Raw genomic sequence first — 20,887 nt, forward strand, 5'->3', positions numbered from 1 at the left:
TGTGGCAGGTCAGTATTGTACTTGCCAGGCCGGTGGATGCCCATCTGGGGAGGTGCTGGCGTGTACGTTGCTGGCTGTTTAAAAGTCCACCGGGAACGTAATGAAGTCATCGCCCACCTGAAGAGCTGTTGCTATCGAAAACTCAACAAGCAATTGGCGATCTTTACATCCATTGATGCCGCAGTTATCATAGATATTTAGGAAAACCAATAATGGAACGTTTTTTCTTTTTTTTTGGAATTCCAAAACGTTATTGGGGAAAACGCAGCGCTATGTAGAAACATATCATCAATAAACATGATATATGCAAAATGAAAACCTCTTTCAAAAGCACGCGCATCTCTTTTTTTTTCTCTCTTTTCTTTTTTTTTTTTCATGCCGTGGTGGTATCCCCGTTTGATACAGATTTTGAAATGTTTTCAAAACTATGTGAAATATTTGACTGCAGTTTGAAAAAAAAAAAAAAGAAGGGAATAGCTATCGCTGGCCACATGACCAGTAAAAAAAAATGGAAAGTGGATCTGAAATAAATTGAATCGTGTTGTATCAAATTTCAGTATGAATGTAAAGTTTCATAAACATATATCAAAGGCTTTAGGTGAATTAGGGACACATTGGCACTTGCACACGTATACATGCAACACCTACACACCCTCACACACGCACTCCCTCCCTCGCTCGCACAGATGGAAGAGGGATGGAGTAACCAGAGGAGAGTGGCATGACTTTATGCAAGACACATTTGAAGAAGGAAGATGTAGAGAAGTACTTCCATTGCACGAGAGTGGTGGATGAATGGAATATTATGACTGAGGGCGTGCACAAATTTGAGCTGTATGGTAGTAGAGCATGTTCATGCAATGGGAGGTCCCACGAGTGTACCTACGGTGTATATATATATATATATATATATATATATATATATCAAGAAGGAGTAAGCTTTACTGGGCGCATCCTTTCGGGTGGTGGATGAAGCGGTATGGTGATCCCTGGTGAGCCGCGAGCCAAGCTGGTGTTGACGAAGCGTGCCGCCGAACACTGTAAACCCATCCACGAGATCCCCAGAGGAGCCTCCAAACACGACGGGTGGTAACGATGCTTCTCACTGACTCGCTGAAAGCCTACCGGAGGCAGATCTGATTATGTATATATATATATATATATATATATATATATATATATATATATATATATATATATATATATATATATATATATATATCCCTGGGGATAGGGGAGAAGGAATATTTCCCACGTATTCCATGTGTCGTACAAGGCGACTAAAAGGGGAGGGAGCGGGGGGCTGGAGGTCCTCCCCTTCAGTTTTTACTTTTCCAAAAGAAGGAATAGAGCAGGGGGCCAAGTGAGGATTTTATCCTCAAAGGCTTGGTTCTCTGTTCTTGATGCTAACCTCGCTGAAGCGGGAAATGGCAGATACGTATGAAGACATGGCAGGAATATAGAGAGTAATTATTCTCTTAGGCAGCTGGACCGCGCGTGAACTACGAGGGAACACTGTCCACTGATCGACATATTATCCATGTCACCGCTACGTCAGTTTAAGATGTGATTCGTTCGTTTTGTTCTTTGTTTAGTGTTGTATCTTTGATAATAATTTTGATTGAGGATAGAAACGCATCGTTTGCCCGAGACGTCTCATGCATATCAAGAATAAAGTAAAAATGAATACAGGACAGTTAGTTCACACTCTCGTTAAAGAGTCAAAAACGTGTGGTGAGAGAAAACGAAGAATCAAAAACATCAGAAAGCTAATGAATATTAGATATGTATTGTCATGGTCTTTAGCGAACAGTGTATTAAAAGAGAATCATATTCTGTCTGTTTACCCGGAAAATGCACATGAACTTCGCTTCCGATTCCTTGTACTCCGGAGCTGCTTCGAGGAGCATTCCAAGTCTCCTCAGCTTGAATGCTTAACTTCTGGACGTTGAGTATTTCCGAGTCATCCTCAACTTTACTTCCCTCCTTTTTGTTCGGAACTTCCAGCAGTTCCCTCACACATTTTGTGTGTGTGTGTGTGTTTTTTTTTTCTCCCTCGCCGGAGTCTCCGGCGAAATTAACTTGCGGGCGGGGGGGCAAGTTTATCTCAGTTTCTACACATGTCAGATCCATTTGACGCAATCAAACTTAGCTGATGGTTATATTGTCCTCATCTCTTCCAGTGTCGCGTTCCTCCACCCGCTCTGGTCTAACCTCAGCCCTGGGGGGGGGGGGTTTAAGTGGGTTACGTCTTTCTTGAGGATCGTTTCTCTCTCTCCGGCTTATTTCCGTCCGTCATGACATTACTTGGTGGCCCTTTCTTATCGACTTCTTGTATATTGGCATCAACGCGCGTTCGTTCCGTTCTCCTCCTCCCGTGTCGGTCTGACCTTCAGGTTTCTGCCCATGTTAGTGTGTCTGTCGTTACAAATGTCCATTTCTTGGCCACGCCCATGAGGTCAGTGAGAGGAGACTCACACGGCATAGAATCACGACCATCATGAAAATCGGGGATACAATGAAAAAAGCTCATCTAACAAGAATAAGGTCAGTGAGACTCACAAAGCTGTATAGCAATTTCATTAAAGCCAGCCTGTCTTCTGCGTGCATGGTAGCGAAAGGCAGGAAGCTTTAATAAGCTGATCATAATAGCCATTGTCTGCGGGGCACGTCCTTTACATCTCATGCACAATGAAAGCTTTTAAAACCGAGATGTAAAAGGCGAGGCGAGACAGTTTCCAGGGAAGGGAAGGTTGTGGGAGGGGGGGAGGAGGGCACATCCGACATCCCCCGGCAGAAGTTGAGCCAAAGTTAAGATTTAAGTTCTCGTTCATGAGACTGATTGCCTTCTTGCAAAAGAGACACCATCTTTGTTGTTGTTGTTGTTGTTGTTGTTGTTGTTGTTGTTGTTGTTGTTGTTGCTGTTGTTGTTGTGAGAGCAAGGACTTTTGTTGTTGTTGCTCCGCAGCGTTCCAATCACCCGCAAAGCATGGATTTTTACTCTCTGGCGGAGAATAGACGCACCAGCTCATCCACCTTTACGACAAGGGCTAGTTTTCTAATCACTGGAGCTTCAGTGAAGACTGTGGTTTTTTCCCCAGTGCCAGTAAGTGAAAGCAAGGTCTCTTTGCTGTCCAGTGAACGTCATGGTCTGTACGATCCAGTGACCGCAAAGACCTTTTCTGTTCTCGCCACCGCCGTTCAGGCTGGGACAATACTTGACGGTCACTGGAACGTACGTGGGTGCATTGCACTCCAGTGTTCCCTACAAACCGGGTGCCGTGAACGGCCAATAATAACAAACAGCATTTGAGCTCTGTGACGACGATAGATGGCCAGCGTCCGCCATGGGGTAGTGTGTGTGTGTGTGTGTGTGTGTGTGTGTGGGCAGGGAATGGAGGTGTGGGGAGGGGATGAGGGGTGTCAATGGCCGTATCGTTCACGTCATATGTAATTTCGTGTCTCGCTCAGGCGGGGAGAGAGGGGGCGCTCTACGCTCGACCCGGATCCATCAACTTTCTATTAAAAGTTTTCAGGAGCGACTATACCAGCCGTTCACCTCTCTCTCTCTCTCTCTCTCTCTCTCTCTCTCTCTCTCTCTCTCTCTCTCTCTCTCTCTCTCTCTCTCTCTCTCTCTCTCTCTCGTCGCTGCAGGAGAGGTATTGACGCTGCGGGATTTTGGTTTTCATAAAAGAAAAAATAGAATATTCGCAAAACAATTTTCATCTCAACACAGACGCTGCACGAGTGCCTATATATATATATATATATATATATATATATATATATATATATATATATATATATATATATATATATATATATGTGTGTGTGTGTGTGTGTGTGTGTGTGTGTGTTATTACATCAGAGATCAGTCTTCCATGGTCTTGTTCTACAGAGAAGTGTCTCCAAACCCTTCCTACCAAAGAGCGTTCGTTCATCGTCCCACCTCCAAAAGGGTTGGTGATCGTCCGATCTCCACAGAGCTGTAGTTCATGCTCGTCAGGTGATCGTCCGACCTCCACAGAGCCGTAGTTCATGCTCGTCAGGTGATCGTCCGACCTCCACAGAGGTTATTTCACTGAGTCTGAGTTTCAAAACCTAGTCCGCTCCAGTGGACGATACCAGAACACACACTTCGAAAAAAAAAAAAAAGAAAATGATTTATTAGCGTCATTTTGCTATTCTCTGGAGCGTCTGGTGATTGATGGCCTGTCACTCCTGGACACCATTTTCTGTGAGATGCGATTAAGAACTAGATAATAACCCCCTCAATCATGTTAATTACCAATTCAAAAGAAAATGAGGATACTCTTTTTTTTTTTTTGAATGTCGTCTTTGTTCATTACGGATACAGAGGCGAGTATTAATGCCCAGCAATCCATCGCTTACGCCTCCGTCCTTCTGTGCAAGCAGACATTACCTTAATGTTAATTAGGAGAATCTCTCTTATCACCATCTATTCGGTCGATAGATGAAACGAGTTCTTAATTTAAGATCTAATACGCAACGTTGTCTTATATATATATATATATATATATATATATATATATATATATATATATATATATATATATATATATATATATATATATATAAGTTCTTTGCTGTTTTATAGATTCTGGTGTCAAATTAGGACCACTGACGGTCGTGGACCTCCTGAGGACCACTGACGGTCGTGGACCTCCTGAGGACCACTGACGGTCGTGGACCTCTTGAAGACCACTGACGGTCGTTGACCTCCTGAGGACCACTGACGGTCGTGGACCTCCTGAAGACCACTGACGGTCGTGGACCTCCTGAAGACCACTGACGGTCGTGGACCTCCTGAAGACCACTGACGGTCGTGGACCTCCTGAAGACCACTGACGGTCGTGGACCTCCTGAAGACCACAGACAGTCGTGGACCTCCTGAAGACCACTGACAGTCGTGGACCTCCTGAAGACCACAGACAGTCGTGGACCTCCTGAAGACCACTGACAGTCGTGGACCTCCTGAAGACCACTGACGCTCGTGGACCTCCTGGATGATGTTAAGCCAGTCAACCTGACTCTTGCTAACTCATACAAGTTTTAGCTATACTCTTCTAACTCGTAACAACAGTCACCCGGACTCTGCTAACTTATCATGAAAATCAGCCTGACTCTACTCACTCGTAATGACTCCCTCAGACTCTCCTGCCTCACAGTAAAAGTCACCCGGACTCTTGTAACTCATAATAACAAGTCATTTGGACTCTTGTGACATCATCACCCGGACTCTAGTGATTCATAATGACAGTCGTCTGGACTCTTGTGACTAGGAAACACCTACAATCAAGATGGGGAAGAAGACAGAGCAATAAGGTAACACCTTTGCATCGGAAAAGGGGGTGTCAGAGGCATCATCTTACCCGGCCGATGGGAGAGGACGCGACGGTCGACGGAGAAGGTGGGCACGGACCGACCGTCCTCTGCCTCCAGAAGGTGTCTGTGGTCCAGGTGGTTGCTGATGGTGGAGCCAGACTCGACGGTGGCGTGGGACCTGCAGGTTGGGAGGAGGAGACACTCCGTCAGATGCTACCGCAGGAGGGAGGGAGGGAGGAAGGGGGCTGAGGGTTCGTGGAGGAGGAGGAGGAGGTGAGAAGGAGAGAGTGTCGGAGAGGTTATTGTGGGGTAATGGTGGATCCTTCAGTGCATGTCGATGGTGTCTGGGTCAAGGACGATAGATAGTAAGATGTGTTGTAAGTACACTGGGAGGTGGGAGATACTGCATGGGAGGAGATAAATGGGGTGAATCTCAAGTGATAGACAAGTGGAGTGGTGACGAGGAGGGAAATGGTGGGTGATGGTAGCGTGGTGTGCGTGTAGGGAGAGGTCGGGGGTCGTTAGAAATGTAGTGGCGGTGTAGGAGTGGGGGTATTATGGATGTGGTCACCATGGGTGATGACCGTGGTGTGTAGGGAGTCGTTTGGTGTTGTATAAGGGGTCGTTCAAGGTGTCGTAGTGAGGTGTTATGGGAAGAGAGAAACGGTCGTTCTGTGGTGTTGATAGACTTTGAGTGTTAAGTAGACCATATTTGCTCGAGAGCGATAGAATCAATTCTTAAAGTTACAGATTTCTCTTAATCTAGATATACGAATACAGAATATTTCATTTAGATAGCCTCTCTGAAGTGCCCATGGCTGAGTGGTAGCCTATGTATATATGTATATGTACGTATATATGTTTGTATATATGTATGTATATATGTATGGCTGACTGGTGTGGCGGTGGAGATCGTCCTGGTCATGGTTGTGTTGGTGAGAATCAAGTTTGCTGTTCGTTGAAAATTATTTGTGGCGTATTTTCGGGCGTTGAATACTCCTCATTTACCAGGTCATACACAGAGTAGACGTGTGAGAACCATAACTACTAAGTGACAGTAGAAGAAAGTGACTTTTGGAACAGAGTGCAGTTGAAGCACAAGCAAGCCAATGCAGTGATGGCCTTTACTCAGATAATATGATGACTAGGAGAGGAAATGACTTAGATAACGAAATGATAATGATAAAACTAAATCAGTTACTACTAACCTGGAAGAAGCTCTGTTAGAGGAATAAGAACGAAAAACCAATATATTAGAATACGATACAACAAAACACAACTACAAAAAAAAAGGCGCAGGTATTTATCATAAACACTGGGGTGTGTGTCAACTAAAGACAAGCAGGGTGTTTCAAAAAAAAACAAAACAAAAAGGAAAATAGATAATGGATATTATCATTTACAGTAGCACAGTGAAGCAGGTGGCTGCAGTCAAGGAATAAAAGGCCAAGACCCTGAGGAGAGGTTAATGGGCCCCTGTTTTGCCATAACCCTGTTAATGACGTGGTGCAGCGAGGGTGGGCGGGTGGAGGAGAGAGGAGGGCGGGCGTGTATTTACTGTTACTGCCGCCACAATGGCGCCCTCTCCGACCGTGACGGCGGAACTAAAAGACGCCGAGCAGGTCGAGCGCACTTGAGTGGGGAGGGATGGGGGAGGGGAAAGGGAAAGAGTGTCACCAAGGTCGAGAAGTCGAGGTCACTTGGAGAGGCTGCTGAGGTCGAGGGAAGTGGGAGGAGGATACTTGGAGGTACAGAGAGTGTGGGAAGAGGAGGAGGCCCTGTAGAGGAACATGGCTAGTGGCATATCTCTTCAGGCACGGCACACGAACACATTGGTGCTCGACCCGTGGGGTGTGGTGGCTTGATGATTTTTTTTTTCATACCTCGATCTATCCAGATAAAGAAATTTATATGATATTTATCTCAGTTAATATAATTCAGTTACCAGTTAATCTTTTCAACACTGTGACAGATCGCAACGTAGGGGTTTACCCTTCCTGTATTCCACTGTTATACGTGTATGGAGGATGGGGGAAGATATTACCACGCCCCCCCTGTATAATCGTCTGTGGCAAATGTGCGAATATATGTGTGGTCACAGGTTCAGCTGCGAATGCTTTGAGAGACGACGGTCGATGGGTACACCATAGCTCGACCCATGATAGTGTTACCCATTCGTAGCATCCTCATGACCATCTGGCATTGAGGGGATACCAAGTGATATTGCGCTTAATACTATACGCTGATATTTTAGGGGAGTCCTTGTACGGTTCAGCGCCGACGTAAGGTTCTCTGTGGGAAACAGGCGAAATGCAGAGGGATGGTGTCGAAGCTCACCTAGAAGTTACAGGGCCATGTTAGTAGCCCTACAGGGCCATGTTAGAAACTTTACAGGGCCATTTTGACAACTTTACAGGGCCATGTTAGTAGCCCTACAGGGCCATGTTAGAAACTTTACAGGGCCATTTTAACAGTTTTATAGGGCCATGTTAGCAGCTATACAGGTCCTTGTTAAAACTTTAACAGCGTCATATTAGCAGCTTTACAGAGCCATGTTAGCAGCTTTACAGAGCCATATTAGCAGCTTTACAGAGCCATGTTAGCAGCTTTACAGAGCCATGTTAGCAGCTTTACAGAGCCATATTAGCAGCTTTACAGAGCCATGTTAGCAGCTTTACAGAGCCATGTTAGCAGCTTTACAGAGCCATGTTAGCAGCTTTACAGGGCCATGTTAGCAGCTTTACAGGGCCATGTTAGCAGCATTACAGGTCTGTATAAAAGCTTCACATAGCCATGTTAAATGTTTTTAGTGTGAAGAGTTTACAGATATATGTCAGGAAAGAAGAATTAAGTGTGGCCACAATGGAGCAGTTAATCTCTTTAATAATGGTTAAGACAAAATAAGAATTGAATAAGTTTGGCCTGTGATCTTTTAAAATAGAAATGGACACACACACACACACACACACACACACACACACACACACACACACACACACACACACACACACACACACACACACATTTATATGTATATATATATATATATATATATATATATATATATATATATATATATATATATATATATATATATATATTCTATTTATTTATCTTATATTTTGTTGATGTCTCCCGCGTTAGCGAGGTAGCGCAAGGAAACAGACGAAAGAATTGTCCAACCCACCCACATACACATGTTTATACATAACCGCCTACACACGCACATATACATACCTATACATTTCAACGTATACATACATATACATACACAGACATATACATATACACACATGTACATATTCATACCTGCTGCCTTCATCCATTCTCGCCGCCACCCCACCACACATGAAATAGCATCCCCCTCCCCCCGCATGTGCGCGAGGTAGCGCTTGGAAAAGACAACAAAGGCCACATTCGTTAACACTCAGTCTCTAGCTGTCATGTGTAATGCACCGAAACCACAGCTCCCTTTTCACATCCAGGCCCCACAAAACTTTCCATGGTTTACCCCAGACGCTTCAAGTGCCCTGACTCAGTCCATTGACAGCACTTCGATCCCGGTATACCACATATATATATATATATATATATATATATATATATATATATATATATATATATATATATATATATATATATATATATCCGATATATAACCAAAGGCCGAAACTATTCCAAATAATACAAAATATCAAAACTTATATAGACTCCCTCCTAACTTTTGAACTTGGAGGTTTCCACTCTTGGTATTGACATATCACCTGTAAAAGCACACTAAAAGGACTAGTATACTTACCATTGGTGTCCTATGGAGGGAGGCGACTACTCTCTGCCACGCCCGCGCTCCACATAGGAGCAGGGAAAGGATGGGCTTCCTTTTAGCGAGAAGCTGATCAACGACACTATACCGCTTATCTTTACTGACGGTGAAACAGCCTCGCCGAAGGTGACTTTCTCACTCGTGTGGTAAGCTCTTACTGGGAGAGAATGGTATCAGCTGTATGTGTATATTTATTCGTACTTATTCGTTGTGATTCGCTTTAGTCAGGTACCAATAGGAACAAGCGAAGAAATGGCCTCCTACCCTCACATCCATTCTCTAGCTGTCATGTATGATGCACCGTAACAACAGGCCCACTATCCATAACCAGGTTTTACAGACCATTCATGGTTTCTCCCGACCGTTTCCAATTCCCTGGTTCATTTAATTGACGCCACGTCGGCCCATGTATACCACATAGCTCGGATTCTCTCTGTCCCGTGCAGGTCTTGCATCCTCCTGTATGTTTCAGGCCTCGAGTATTCAACATCTTTTTCATTTCATCCTTCATCCCCACTTCGTTGTCTTACTTCTCCTTGTCCCCTCCACTTTTGACAGATGTAACGCTCTTCGTCAGCCTCCCATCACCATTTTCTTCTTTTTGCCCAAACCATTTCAAGCACACCCTTCTTCAGCACTCTCAGCCATACAGCACTAACCTCCTCTCAAAGCATTTTCTTATTCTCCTTGAAGTTCTGCCGGTGCTCGCTCACCCCAAGCTCTCATTTGCTCTCTTCTGCCACCCCTGCACCTTTCGCTTGACCTCCTGCCCGTAGAATGACATCATTAAGGACGGGAAGCGCATGAAAGTGTTGGGATGTCAGATAAGATGGTGCGATAAGGGACGGTCAGAAGACTAGGATGGTATCACCGAGGGCAGGATGATGCTCGTGGGTATGGATGATGTCACGTTGACGGCGACGAATCAGGAGTAAGGATGGTAATGACGTCATGGATGGGGCTAGGTAGGTTATCCTGATGGCGAGCAAACGTTTTCTGCCGGAGTTGCTGAGAGTGACGGATTTCAGACTCGCCCTGAGGATTATTGACCTGGGCTGATAAGCTCGTGAGATTGTGGTACTGACCTGGAGTGTCCTAGGCGAACGTTCGTATACTGACCCGGCGTGCCCTAGGCGAATGTTCTTATACCGACCTGGTGTGCCCTGGGCGAAAACGTTCCTGTACCTAACTGGTGTGCCCTGGGCAAACGTTCCTATACTCACCTGGTGTGTCCTGGGATGACGCTTTCCTAAGCTGTTACTGACCTGGGACGCCTTGGGCTGACGGGGGACGACATGGTCGCGATCTGACACTGACCTGGAAGTGACCCGGATAGACGGCACCCTGATGACCTGGCACTGACCTGGAGAGCGACCTGGGGGTCTCTGAGGGCGTGGTGGTCCCAGAGAAGCTGTACATGTTGGCGACGCCCGAGGCCGTTGAGGAACAGTGCATCTGGTACAGAGGACCTGTAGACACGGGGACCATCGGTGAGAGAGAGAGAGAGAGAGAGAGAGAGAGAGAGAGAGAGAGAGAGAGAGAGAGAGAGAGATCCAGACACTGTGATGGATGGTCTCAAGATTTTGTTGAGGAATCCCCGTTTTTCGAATCGTCTCCCACTTCGAGTTACGTAATCTCCAATCGTCCCCTCCCCACCATCCCTTGTAGGTTGTTATCAGTCACTGGCCAGATTACTCTCCCAAGACTTTTGAGCCGATGCTCTTTCGGTAGTTATATATATTATATATATATATATATATATATATATATATATATATATATATATATATATATATATATATATATATATATATATATATCCGTTAACTATCAGAGCCGCTTGCTTTAGTTATCCCTATGCCCAGGTAGCCCTAGTACCTTGTACCAAGGCAACTTTCTGTAGTTTGGGAAAGTAATGTTCACAAACAACCGTGAGATTAGCTCGTAATTCGAATTCACCCCGTGCGTTGATATGGGTCTTGTGGGAAAGGTGTCTATGTTCCGTGTGTTCTCTGTCTCAGTGGATTAGGATTGTAAGGAGCCGCAACCCAAATCATACTTATTCCTTCAGCTATTTAACAACTGGCATCCTTAAAATCCTTTAAAAGACCAAAAAGTTTTAAGTCAGTCCGACCCCAAATGAAGGATTTGGGCTTATAGACTTTGATGGTGAGGGAGACATTATGAGGGAAGTCTATTCGAAAATAAAGAGAATTCGAGGAGGGGGGGAAAAAAAGAGGACGTATCTTGGAAAAGAGGTGATAATAGCTTCATAAGCTTTTATGGAAGGTGGAGGATTTCAGGTGATAGCTATGGCTGGCGTCAGGGGTCGCGGGTGTAGGAGGAACCGATGAAGACTGGGAAAAGGGAGTGAGGAAAGATGGGAAGGGGAGTGAGAAAGATTGGAACGGAGGTAAGAAAGATGGGAATCGAGGTGAGAAAGATGGGAAGTGAAACTGTGGGAAATAGGATCAGATGATGAAGAGCAAGGGAAGAAGATGGGAATGAGGATCGGAAAGGAGGATAGAAGATAGGAAGGGAGATGGGAAGATAGGAGATGAAGATGGGATGAAGGATTTGGAGAGAGGAAGAGAGAAGGGTGAGAAGATAAGGAGGAGAAGTCTGGAAAGATAAGAAATAAGCAGGGAAGCAGAGCACGGCGCCCGTATGTACACACTATACACAACAGACTGGGGCAGATATCCCGCATCGCATCTCATGGATTAAGACACAGACGTGTAAAAGTCAGCAGAGAAAGCTGCAGCAACCAGTGAAAACATTTCCTCTCTCTCTCTCTCTCTCTCTCTCTCTCTCTCTCTCTCTCTCTCTCTCTCTCTCTCTCTCTCTCTCTCTCTCTCTCTCTCTCTCTCTCTCTCTCTCTCTCTCTCTCTCTCTCTCTCTCTCTCTCTCTCTCTCTCTCTCTCTCTCTCTCAGCTCTGCTAAATATTGTGATAAATCGCAGGTTTATTTGGCGAAAATCATAAAAAAAAGAGAGAGAGAGAAAGGAAATGTTTTCACTCAGGGAAATGTCCTGTCTGCATACAAATGAGACATTTCGGTTCTGAGCATTAGACATTTTGGCCCTCACTAGAAGATGGAAACCAAAATATTACACCCAAGGAAATCTGACGACAAAATGGAGGGAAAAAGAATATCTTCACAACAGAATATCTTCAGAAGAGAATATTCTCACAACAGAATATTTTCACAACAGAACACTTTCACTTCTTTTGGTTGTGTGGAAGAGAACACGGGACTGTTCCCTCCCTTCCACCCCCTTGTCTTTGGAGGGCAAACTCACCTCCGTTGCTGGGTTGTCGCTTCTTGTAGAGGAGGCAGCAGGAGCAGTGGAAGCAGGAGACGACCACGATGACGATGACGGCCACAGCCACGCCGAACACCACGCCCAGGATCAGCGGCAGCCTGCAGGAGGAGGACGCCTCCCTCATGTTACAACGGGCGACCATGGAAGTGATGGCGTAGTTAAGATTGATCGTCTCTCACGTCAGTCAAGCCCACCAGTGCTGCCTCTCTCTCTCTCTCTCTCTCTCTCTCTCTCTCTCTCTCTCTCTCTCTCTCTCTCTCTCTCTCTCTCTCTCTCTCTCTCTCTCTCTTCCCTTTACGGGATACACTGTTATCTCCCCCCCCCCAACCTCCCGGACCCTTATCCTGTGGTCATATACGTTACATACGTTTACACATCCCTTCAAGCACAGACGCTCAAGCACACACGCGCGCGCGCACACACGCTCCACTCACTGCGGGATGTCCTGGGCGAGGGCGTGCATGTCCCGCTTGGTGCAGCAGTACTTGAAGTTGTCGTTGCCGCAGCAGTAGACGGGCTCCTCAGACTCCAGGCTCGGGCAGGGGAACCCGTTGCTCCACTTGCCGAAGGTGTCCATGAAGCCGGAGCAGTAGTCCTCCCCCAGAACTGGGAAAAGGGAGAGAGAAACAGAAAACGTGAGTTCTTCATTAGAAAACGTGAGTCCTTCAATCCCTCGGGAAGACCAGAGGGTAAACAATGATCATGGGGGGTGTAATGAGGCTCCGTAGTAGACGGCACAGCAGTAGCCTTTCCTCTGCGACACAGATGCAGGGCAGTGATCCATTTGAGGGAAGGCCCAATAGATATTGGATGATGATGATGATGATGATGATGACTCTGAGGGCATCAGACTAAGGTATTAACTCCCACGGAAGTGTAGGAAGAGAGAGGATGCAAGCTAGAGATCCGGAGATAAGGTTAAAGCTATGGACGGCAATGAAATTCAAGGAAGGAAACGGTTAAAAAAGAGAAAGAAAGAAAGAGAGATTTCCCCCCTCTCCCCAAAAGTCTGGGAAGCCATGGAGGGAGGTCAGTGATCCGTAGGGCAGACCACAGGGGGATGATAATGAACGTGGATGGAGGAGGAGGCGACGGCACAATAATGGATAATGCTGACGCAGAGAGGGAGAGGCAAGTGAGAGCTGAGAGAGAGGATGTTAGAAAGAGATCCTGATGATTCGTGGCTCATATTAAAAGAAAAAGAGCAGACACTGATGGACATGAAAGAGGGATGATATATATATATATATATATATATATATATATATATATATATATATATATATATATATATATATATATATATATATATACAAATTGGATAACTTTAATGTTGATAAAATTTGTAAACAATTCACTTTCTTGTCCACATATAAGTTTATGATACGCTCGTTGTCTGTCTTGGACAATCATATGTTTACCAAATGGCGTCCTAGCTACGTCTCTTCGTTGTATATCAACTGACTTATATTTCTATCTTGTATCTCCCCTGATGATGTGACTATTACACGAAAGTGCACTTGGGAACCTATCGTGTTTCATTCTCCCCGTAGACTCATAGGAATATATATATATATATATATATATATATATATATATATATATATATATATATATATATATATATATATATATATATATAATATATATAAATATATATATATTATCCCTGGGGATAGGGGATTAAGAATACTTCCCACGTATTCCCTGCGTGTCGTAGAAGGCGACTAAAAGGGGAGGGAGCGGGGGGCTGGAAATCCTCCCCTCTCGTTTTTTTTTTTTTTTTTTTTTTTTTCCCAAAAGAAGGAACAGAGGGGGGCCAGGTGAGGATATTCCAAAAAAGGCCCAGTCCTCTGTTCTTAACGCTACCTCGCTAACGCGGGAAATGGCGAATAGTTTAAAAGAAAGAAAAAAAAAAAAAAAATATATATATATATATATATATATATATATATATATATATATATATATATATATATATATATATATATATATAAGAACACATGATTCACAAACATGGTGGCACCCATAATGAAAATGAAACACGAAGGTTCGAGCGGTTTCGTAGTACTTCACATCTTCAGGAACACAAGAGATAATGAACATACGTTGTGGTAAGAATCGTTATTAGGCCGACTCACCTCAAGTGAAAGTAACAACAAGAAACTATGACACTCTGAATGATGCAATTTATGATGTAACGCCGTATTGCCTGGAGAAGACTCCGAGGTCGTTGGTCGACCAACCTGTTAGAGGCTGCAGCCCGCAGCCACCCCCCACGCATTTCCCCCCAGTCCCTACAACCTTGCCGGTCTGATACACTTTATAATGGGGCCAGTAGAAGAAGGCTTATGTGTAGCAGCGGGGGAGGCCAGTCATAGCTTAAAACAAAACTGAAGAGCGGAATTACATTTTCTTGTCGTTAAACATTTCATTTTTCTTACTAGACCACCCAGTCGTGGGCCAATCTGGCCTCCTGTTCCCTGTCTTTCTCACGACACATCTGATCGTATTTCTGATGATTGCAGACAAGGTGTTGAACACCCTCGAACCTTGGATGTTTAAAGTGTTCTCTCTCTCATATTTTTTTTTTTTTTTTGCGCATATCGTACCTTTTATGGTTTTAAATTGGCGCTTTACCGAGTCTTCCATGTCTCTCGTGCAGGTAGGATGTTATTTCCTAGTGAGGGTTGAGATCTGTGGCTTATAGAGTTTTCCAGGTATAGACGATGCGGTACCTCTCTCTCTCTCTCTCTCTCTCTCTCTCTCTCTCTCTCTCTCTCTCTCTCTCTCTCTCTCTCTCTCTCTCTCTCTCTCCCCTTTGCGCCCCATGGCGTCTAGCCAGTGCTTTCAGCCGTACCCAGTAATTTAGTTTCTTTACCAGTTTGATATGGGCTGCGATCTATCTCTGAAGGCTTTCTAATGTTGTGTTAGGTGCTTGAAAAGTACCAATATTGGTTTTTCTTCTCTTGTCTTGAAGGTCAGCAGGATCCACCTCACCGTCCTTCTGGATGCTGTTTTCTTGTGGACGTTACACCTTTGTACCCCTCCATGTCTTTCACATTATTTTTTTTGAGGTCCGCAAATCTTCTTCGCCTCCTGTATAAAGCTCGTCTCACTTGTTCTACTTTTTTAGACCTCTTCTGCTCTCTTCTCGCTGGTATATATATCTGCTGCACGTTTAGAGGACCAGAGTGGTTACATCAATGACGCACTCCTCTAGTTTGGTACGCAGTGGGTTTGCCATTGTATCGCAGACATCTTCCTGATCCCGGCCTCCCATCTGATCACCTTACTGTTGAAACTTGAATTGCGCAATGCACCTAGAGACTCAGATGATGCAGAAGGTACAGACGTTTTTAAAGGGTGAGAGATAATGCTGTTTTCGATCCCACTTAGGCAAGTTTTTTTTTTCTTCTTTTTTTACATGGATGAAGTTCGGATGGTTGAAAAAAAAAAAAGCTGTTCAGCATCTTCTTACCTGAGAACGTGGGTTCGAGACATCGAATTTCATGTCTCAGACAAAGAATTACATATCCCGCCAGTGATATATATATATATATATATATATATATATATATATATATATATATATATATATATATATATATATATGCTTGCTGGAGCAAGGCATAATGGCTACCAAGAAGACTAGGTGTTTTAGGGGTAAAACAGAAATAACACTTGAATAAAAACCGTTTGAGTGGCAACTTGTGGTGTGAGCAGGGGCCACCCAAGCTCCCTCCTCTCCTCTCTTGCTATCTTCATTCTCGCCAAGCACGTATGTTACCCACCATCATGGGAGATTAGGTGATGTCGGAGAGGGGTGACCCTCGGGGCAAAATGTAGGGGGAGCGAGGGAGGGGCCCGATGAGCAATAAGTGGGAGGGAATAAGCGGCGGACAGTGGTAGGGAACGGCTGCTGCTGCTGCTGCTGGGTTGTGTCAGACATCTTATCGTGGCAGAAGGACGCTTGGAAGTTGGTGGTGCTTCCGCCAGCTGATTTGTGATGATAGAGGGGTGTTGCGAAGGGGAAACGTGATGGCATTGCTACGACGTGAGGCACGACACCGGGAGAAAGGTGAGGAAGATGTCCTATAGTGATAAGAGTTGTGCCATAAGGGTGAGGAGAGAGAGAGAGAGAGAGAGAGAGAGAGAGAGAGAGAGAGAGAGAGAGAGAGAGAGAGAGAGAGAGAGATGGTTGCGTGACGACAAAGAGGAGGAAAACGTACCTTCATGAGGGAGAAGAAGAGTTGGTACGCCTTAAGGAAGGAGGTAGTTCATGAAGAAGGGGAAGAGGAGGAGACATTACCTTGGTAAGAAGAGGAGCGGGCGTGTGTTAAGGAAGAGGATGTGCGTCCTGAGAAAGGAGAAAACAAGAGGCGGGTCTTGGCGAGGGACAAGAGTTGGTACGTCTCAAGCAGGAGGAGGAGGAAGAGGTAGCTCATGAAGAAGCTCAGGGGGAGGTTCGTCTTTGGGAAAGGCGTAAAGTAAGCACATATTATGGAAGAGGAAGTTCCTCACGAAAGAAAAGAATGTGTGTTTTGAGGAAACGGTGGACGAAGTACTGCTTCAGGAATAGTACGGACCTGATGGAGGGAGAAGTTTCTTTTGTGGTCACAGCAGAAAAGAGAAATTGCTTGCCGTGAACAAGGTAAGGAGGAAGCAACTGAACATTTGATAAGACAGTGAGGCAGTTGGAACATGTGATAATTACTTAGGTTCCTCGCGCCATCTTCAAGTTCGATCTGTGGAAAAAACATCTTTAGAAAAGGCAGTTGATATCATGGGATTTGTGAAGTGAGAAAGACATCCACAGCCACCACCTGGTCTTGAGTGAACCCCACGTAGCGTAGAGGGGTTTTAAAAGCCCAGGGGAAAAATGTGGGGTACTTTACCCATGTGTATCTAAACCTAACCCTCAGTGTACCCTCAAGCCTCCAGTGAACGCGCCCCACCAAGCACTTAAGCGACCCACATTTTTATCCGCCATATCTAAATGGACGAAGGACTGCGACGACACGCAAGAAGGAGCTCTTGGCACCTCGCACTAGGTAAGGGAAAACGTTTCTGGATCAGCGACGCTGCTCGCAGTCTTCCGTCACCGGCGTTTACAACCGACCCGACGTAAGTCGTGGAGTACGCGGTGGTCCCGTTGATTTGTCACACACACACACACACACACACACACACACACACACACACACACACACACACACACACACACACTTCTCTAACACAGGAGATACTTGGCTGTCAACATCCACCCGTTCCTTGCGCACCACAAATGCTCTGTTAAGAGCGATCGTGTGAGGCATTTGACCTGATCTAAGAGGGTCAGATCAAAGGTAACGCGACCCAGGAATGAGGGATTTTGATTACGTTTCTTCTGTGCCTGGCTATTAACGACTACTCCACACACAATGTCGAATAGATTTTTCGATAATTTTTCTTCTTTTTTTTCTCTTTGATTTTAAAGTCCCTAAATTTTCTTAATGTTATTCAAATTCATTAACGAATACATTCAGTAATGAATAAGTAAATACTTTAATGAATTTGATTAATTAAAGAGAAAATAACGCTCAAGAACGACAGATTTATAGAAATTCGGTTGATCCCTAAAATGTAACTTCAAAAGATAATTCAGATTACCTTTTAGGTAATCACTTGGGGTTTCTCGTCATCCAGTCTAGATATTCCCTTATAGACAATGAATTTCAACCGAGTGTGGACGGAATGCGGTGTCCGTAGACGGGGAGAGACAGGGATAAAAGACGATGTTATTTACCCCGCTTGTGGACGGAACCTAGTGTCGCTGGGACCAAAGGACGGAAGGCGCGGACCTCCGCAGACCAGTGGCGGCCGCTGCGCGTGCGCGTCGGCGGAGGAATATTCGCGCCATCGCCGCTGTCCCCACCGCCTCCGCCGCCCCCGCTGCCCGTCCTCCATACCCGGCCTTTCGGCCCTCACACGAGGTTCTTTTCACGTCCAGGAAAGCAACAAAGTTGCGGACGTCTTGGGAGTTCACTCCAGCAGGTGGTCATGCCCAGCGTCAGGAGCAGTTTGGAAGGTCGTAGGGCAGTCCCGGATCAACCTTTCCTCCGCGAAGAAAGAGCGGGAAACTGTGCGTCAAACGGGGCCTCGTGCTCCACGGTCTGTAGTATATATATATATATATATATATATATATATATATATATATATATATATATATATATATATATATATATATTTGATATATATATATATATATATATATATATATATATATATATATATATATATATATATATATATATATATATATATATATATATCAAATTCCAATATCATGAACAATGTAGATTTAGTTAACAAGCTTAACAATATCAATGTTAATTAAAAGTATCAATGTTAGCTTTGTTAGCTTTGATGTTTCCTCACTGTTCACAAAAGAACTTTTAGAATGTTTTGGATATTCCTTTACCTGTTTCAAAGACTGTTTTCATTGAAGTGGTAAAATTGTGTATAAAAGACTCTGTATTTCATTTCAGTGGAGAATATTATGCTCAAAAATTTGGTATGGCAATGGGTAACCCTCTTTCACCTGTACTAAGTAATCTTTATATGGAATTTTTTGAAACAAAATTACTGAAGGATATCTTACCTTCTAATGCAATTTGGTTTAGGTATTTAGATGATGTTCTTTGTGTTTGGCCAACAAATGAAAATTTACCAACATTTCCCCCCTTAACAATTTAGTACCTTCCATCAAATTTACTGTAGAAAATGGAAATGATGGTATATTACCATTTTTAGACTACATGATCCATAGGCATGGAAACAAGTTTAAGTTTAGCGTATACAGAAAATCTACCAATGTATGCTCATATATCCATTATTACTCATCTCAACATGACAGTTGAATTATCATCATTTCAATCTATGTTCCTTAGGGCATTACGTATTTGCAGTCCAGAGTTTATTGATAATGAGTTTGAGAATATAGATTCTATTGGATCTAAGTTAAAGTAGCCTAGATCTTTCATTGATAAATCCCTACGTTAGCAAAGAAATAATTTCAGAGTTGAACCCAAACCTCCCATTGACATCAAGAATCTTTTAGTTCTCCCTTTTAATAATAATTTACTTTACTTCCCATTTTGCTTAAATCCTTCAATGTAAATGTTGCCTTTAGCAACAATAATATTATAAAGAATATCTTAATCAGGAACTCACCAGAAAATTCTCCTGGATGCATCTATAAAGTGCCATGTAGAAACTGTGATAACTTTTATGATGGGCAGACTGGTAAGGATCTTTCTGTTAGACTTAAGCAACATAAATATAGTATAAGAACGGGACAAGAATCAAATGCCTTGTTTAATCACGTTAAAAACTACGATCATAGTACTGAGTGGAGTAATGCCATCTCAGTTATTAACTCGAACTCCAGTACCGCGAGAAATATCATTGAATCTTCTATTACTGAATACACAAAGAATTATAACCTTAACATTAGTGAAGGTGTATACAAATTGGATAGCTTTATTGTTGATAAAATTTGAAAACAATTCTCCTCTTGTCAACATAATAAGTTTACGAACCGCTCGTTGTCTGTCTTGGACAATCACGTGTTTACCAAATGGCGTCCTAGCTACGTCTCTTCGTTGTATATCAACTGACTTATATTTCGTTCTTGAATCTCCCCTGATGATGTGATTGTTACACGAAAGTGCACTTGGAAACTTATCGTGTTTTATTTTCCCCTTGGACACATAGGAATATATATATATATATATATATATATATATATATATATATATATATATATATATATATATATATATATATATATATATATATATATATATATATATTCTTTTTCATACTTATTTTTCGTTTCCCGCGTTACCAATGGTCGATTGCTCCAGGAACAAGCGAAGAACAACATTTATTTATATATATTTACATACATCAGAAATTCTTAAATGTTTTATCTCTAATCAGTGAGATAGCTTGCGCTAGTCACCTGAAGCTTAAACTGGTGAGACGACCGCTCCAGATAATGTCTAGAAAGAAAGAAAAAAATTAGGAAAAGTTCTGCTTCTCGTCTTTACAGACTCCCGTGTTGACCCACAGTCGAGCCGGTGAAACCTCCTCAAAGACTTGGATAAGTATAGACTGATGTGCTGTCGTGTGTTCAAGATTTATTGCCTGCGTTATCGGTTACTTGTCCCTCTTCCTTAAGACCAGGACGTGCGATGTCATCATAAAACCGACCGATGGTTTGGGAAGAGGGTGAAGGGCTGGGAGGGAGGGAGGAGGAGGGAGGTCGTCTCTCCCGGGCGATTGCCTGCGCAGTTGGAACTTGATTCGCACGGACGGAGGAGGAGGAGAGAGAGAGAGAGAGA

General features: G+C 43.7%; 1 protein-coding gene across 3 annotated transcripts in view; it reads right to left on the minus strand.

Annotated features, from left to right (window-relative positions):
• LOC139762412 (uncharacterized) overlaps positions 1 to 20,887 on the minus strand; it is a 186,305-nt gene that overhangs the window by 19,698 nt on the left and 145,720 nt on the right. For 2 of the 3 annotated variants that reach the window (XM_071687273.1, XM_071687274.1), the window contains exons 3-7: positions 12,929 to 13,100; positions 12,471 to 12,592; positions 10,533 to 10,638; positions 6,555 to 6,566; positions 5,394 to 5,524 (exon numbers count right to left, since the gene is read on the minus strand). In XM_071687273.1, the coding sequence (XP_071543374.1) occupies positions 5,394 to 5,524; positions 6,555 to 6,566; positions 10,533 to 10,638; positions 12,471 to 12,592; positions 12,929 to 13,100 (543 nt within the window). The remainder of the gene's footprint in view (positions 1 to 5,393; positions 5,525 to 6,554; positions 6,567 to 10,532; positions 10,639 to 12,470; positions 12,593 to 12,928; positions 13,101 to 20,887) is intronic. The other variant, XM_071687275.1, reaches the window with a different exon arrangement.

Source organism: Panulirus ornatus, chromosome 43 (assembly GCF_036320965.1).
Source record: "Panulirus ornatus isolate Po-2019 chromosome 43, ASM3632096v1, whole genome shotgun sequence".
In the NCBI taxonomy this organism is placed as follows: Eukaryota; Metazoa; Arthropoda; class Malacostraca; order Decapoda; family Palinuridae; genus Panulirus; species Panulirus ornatus.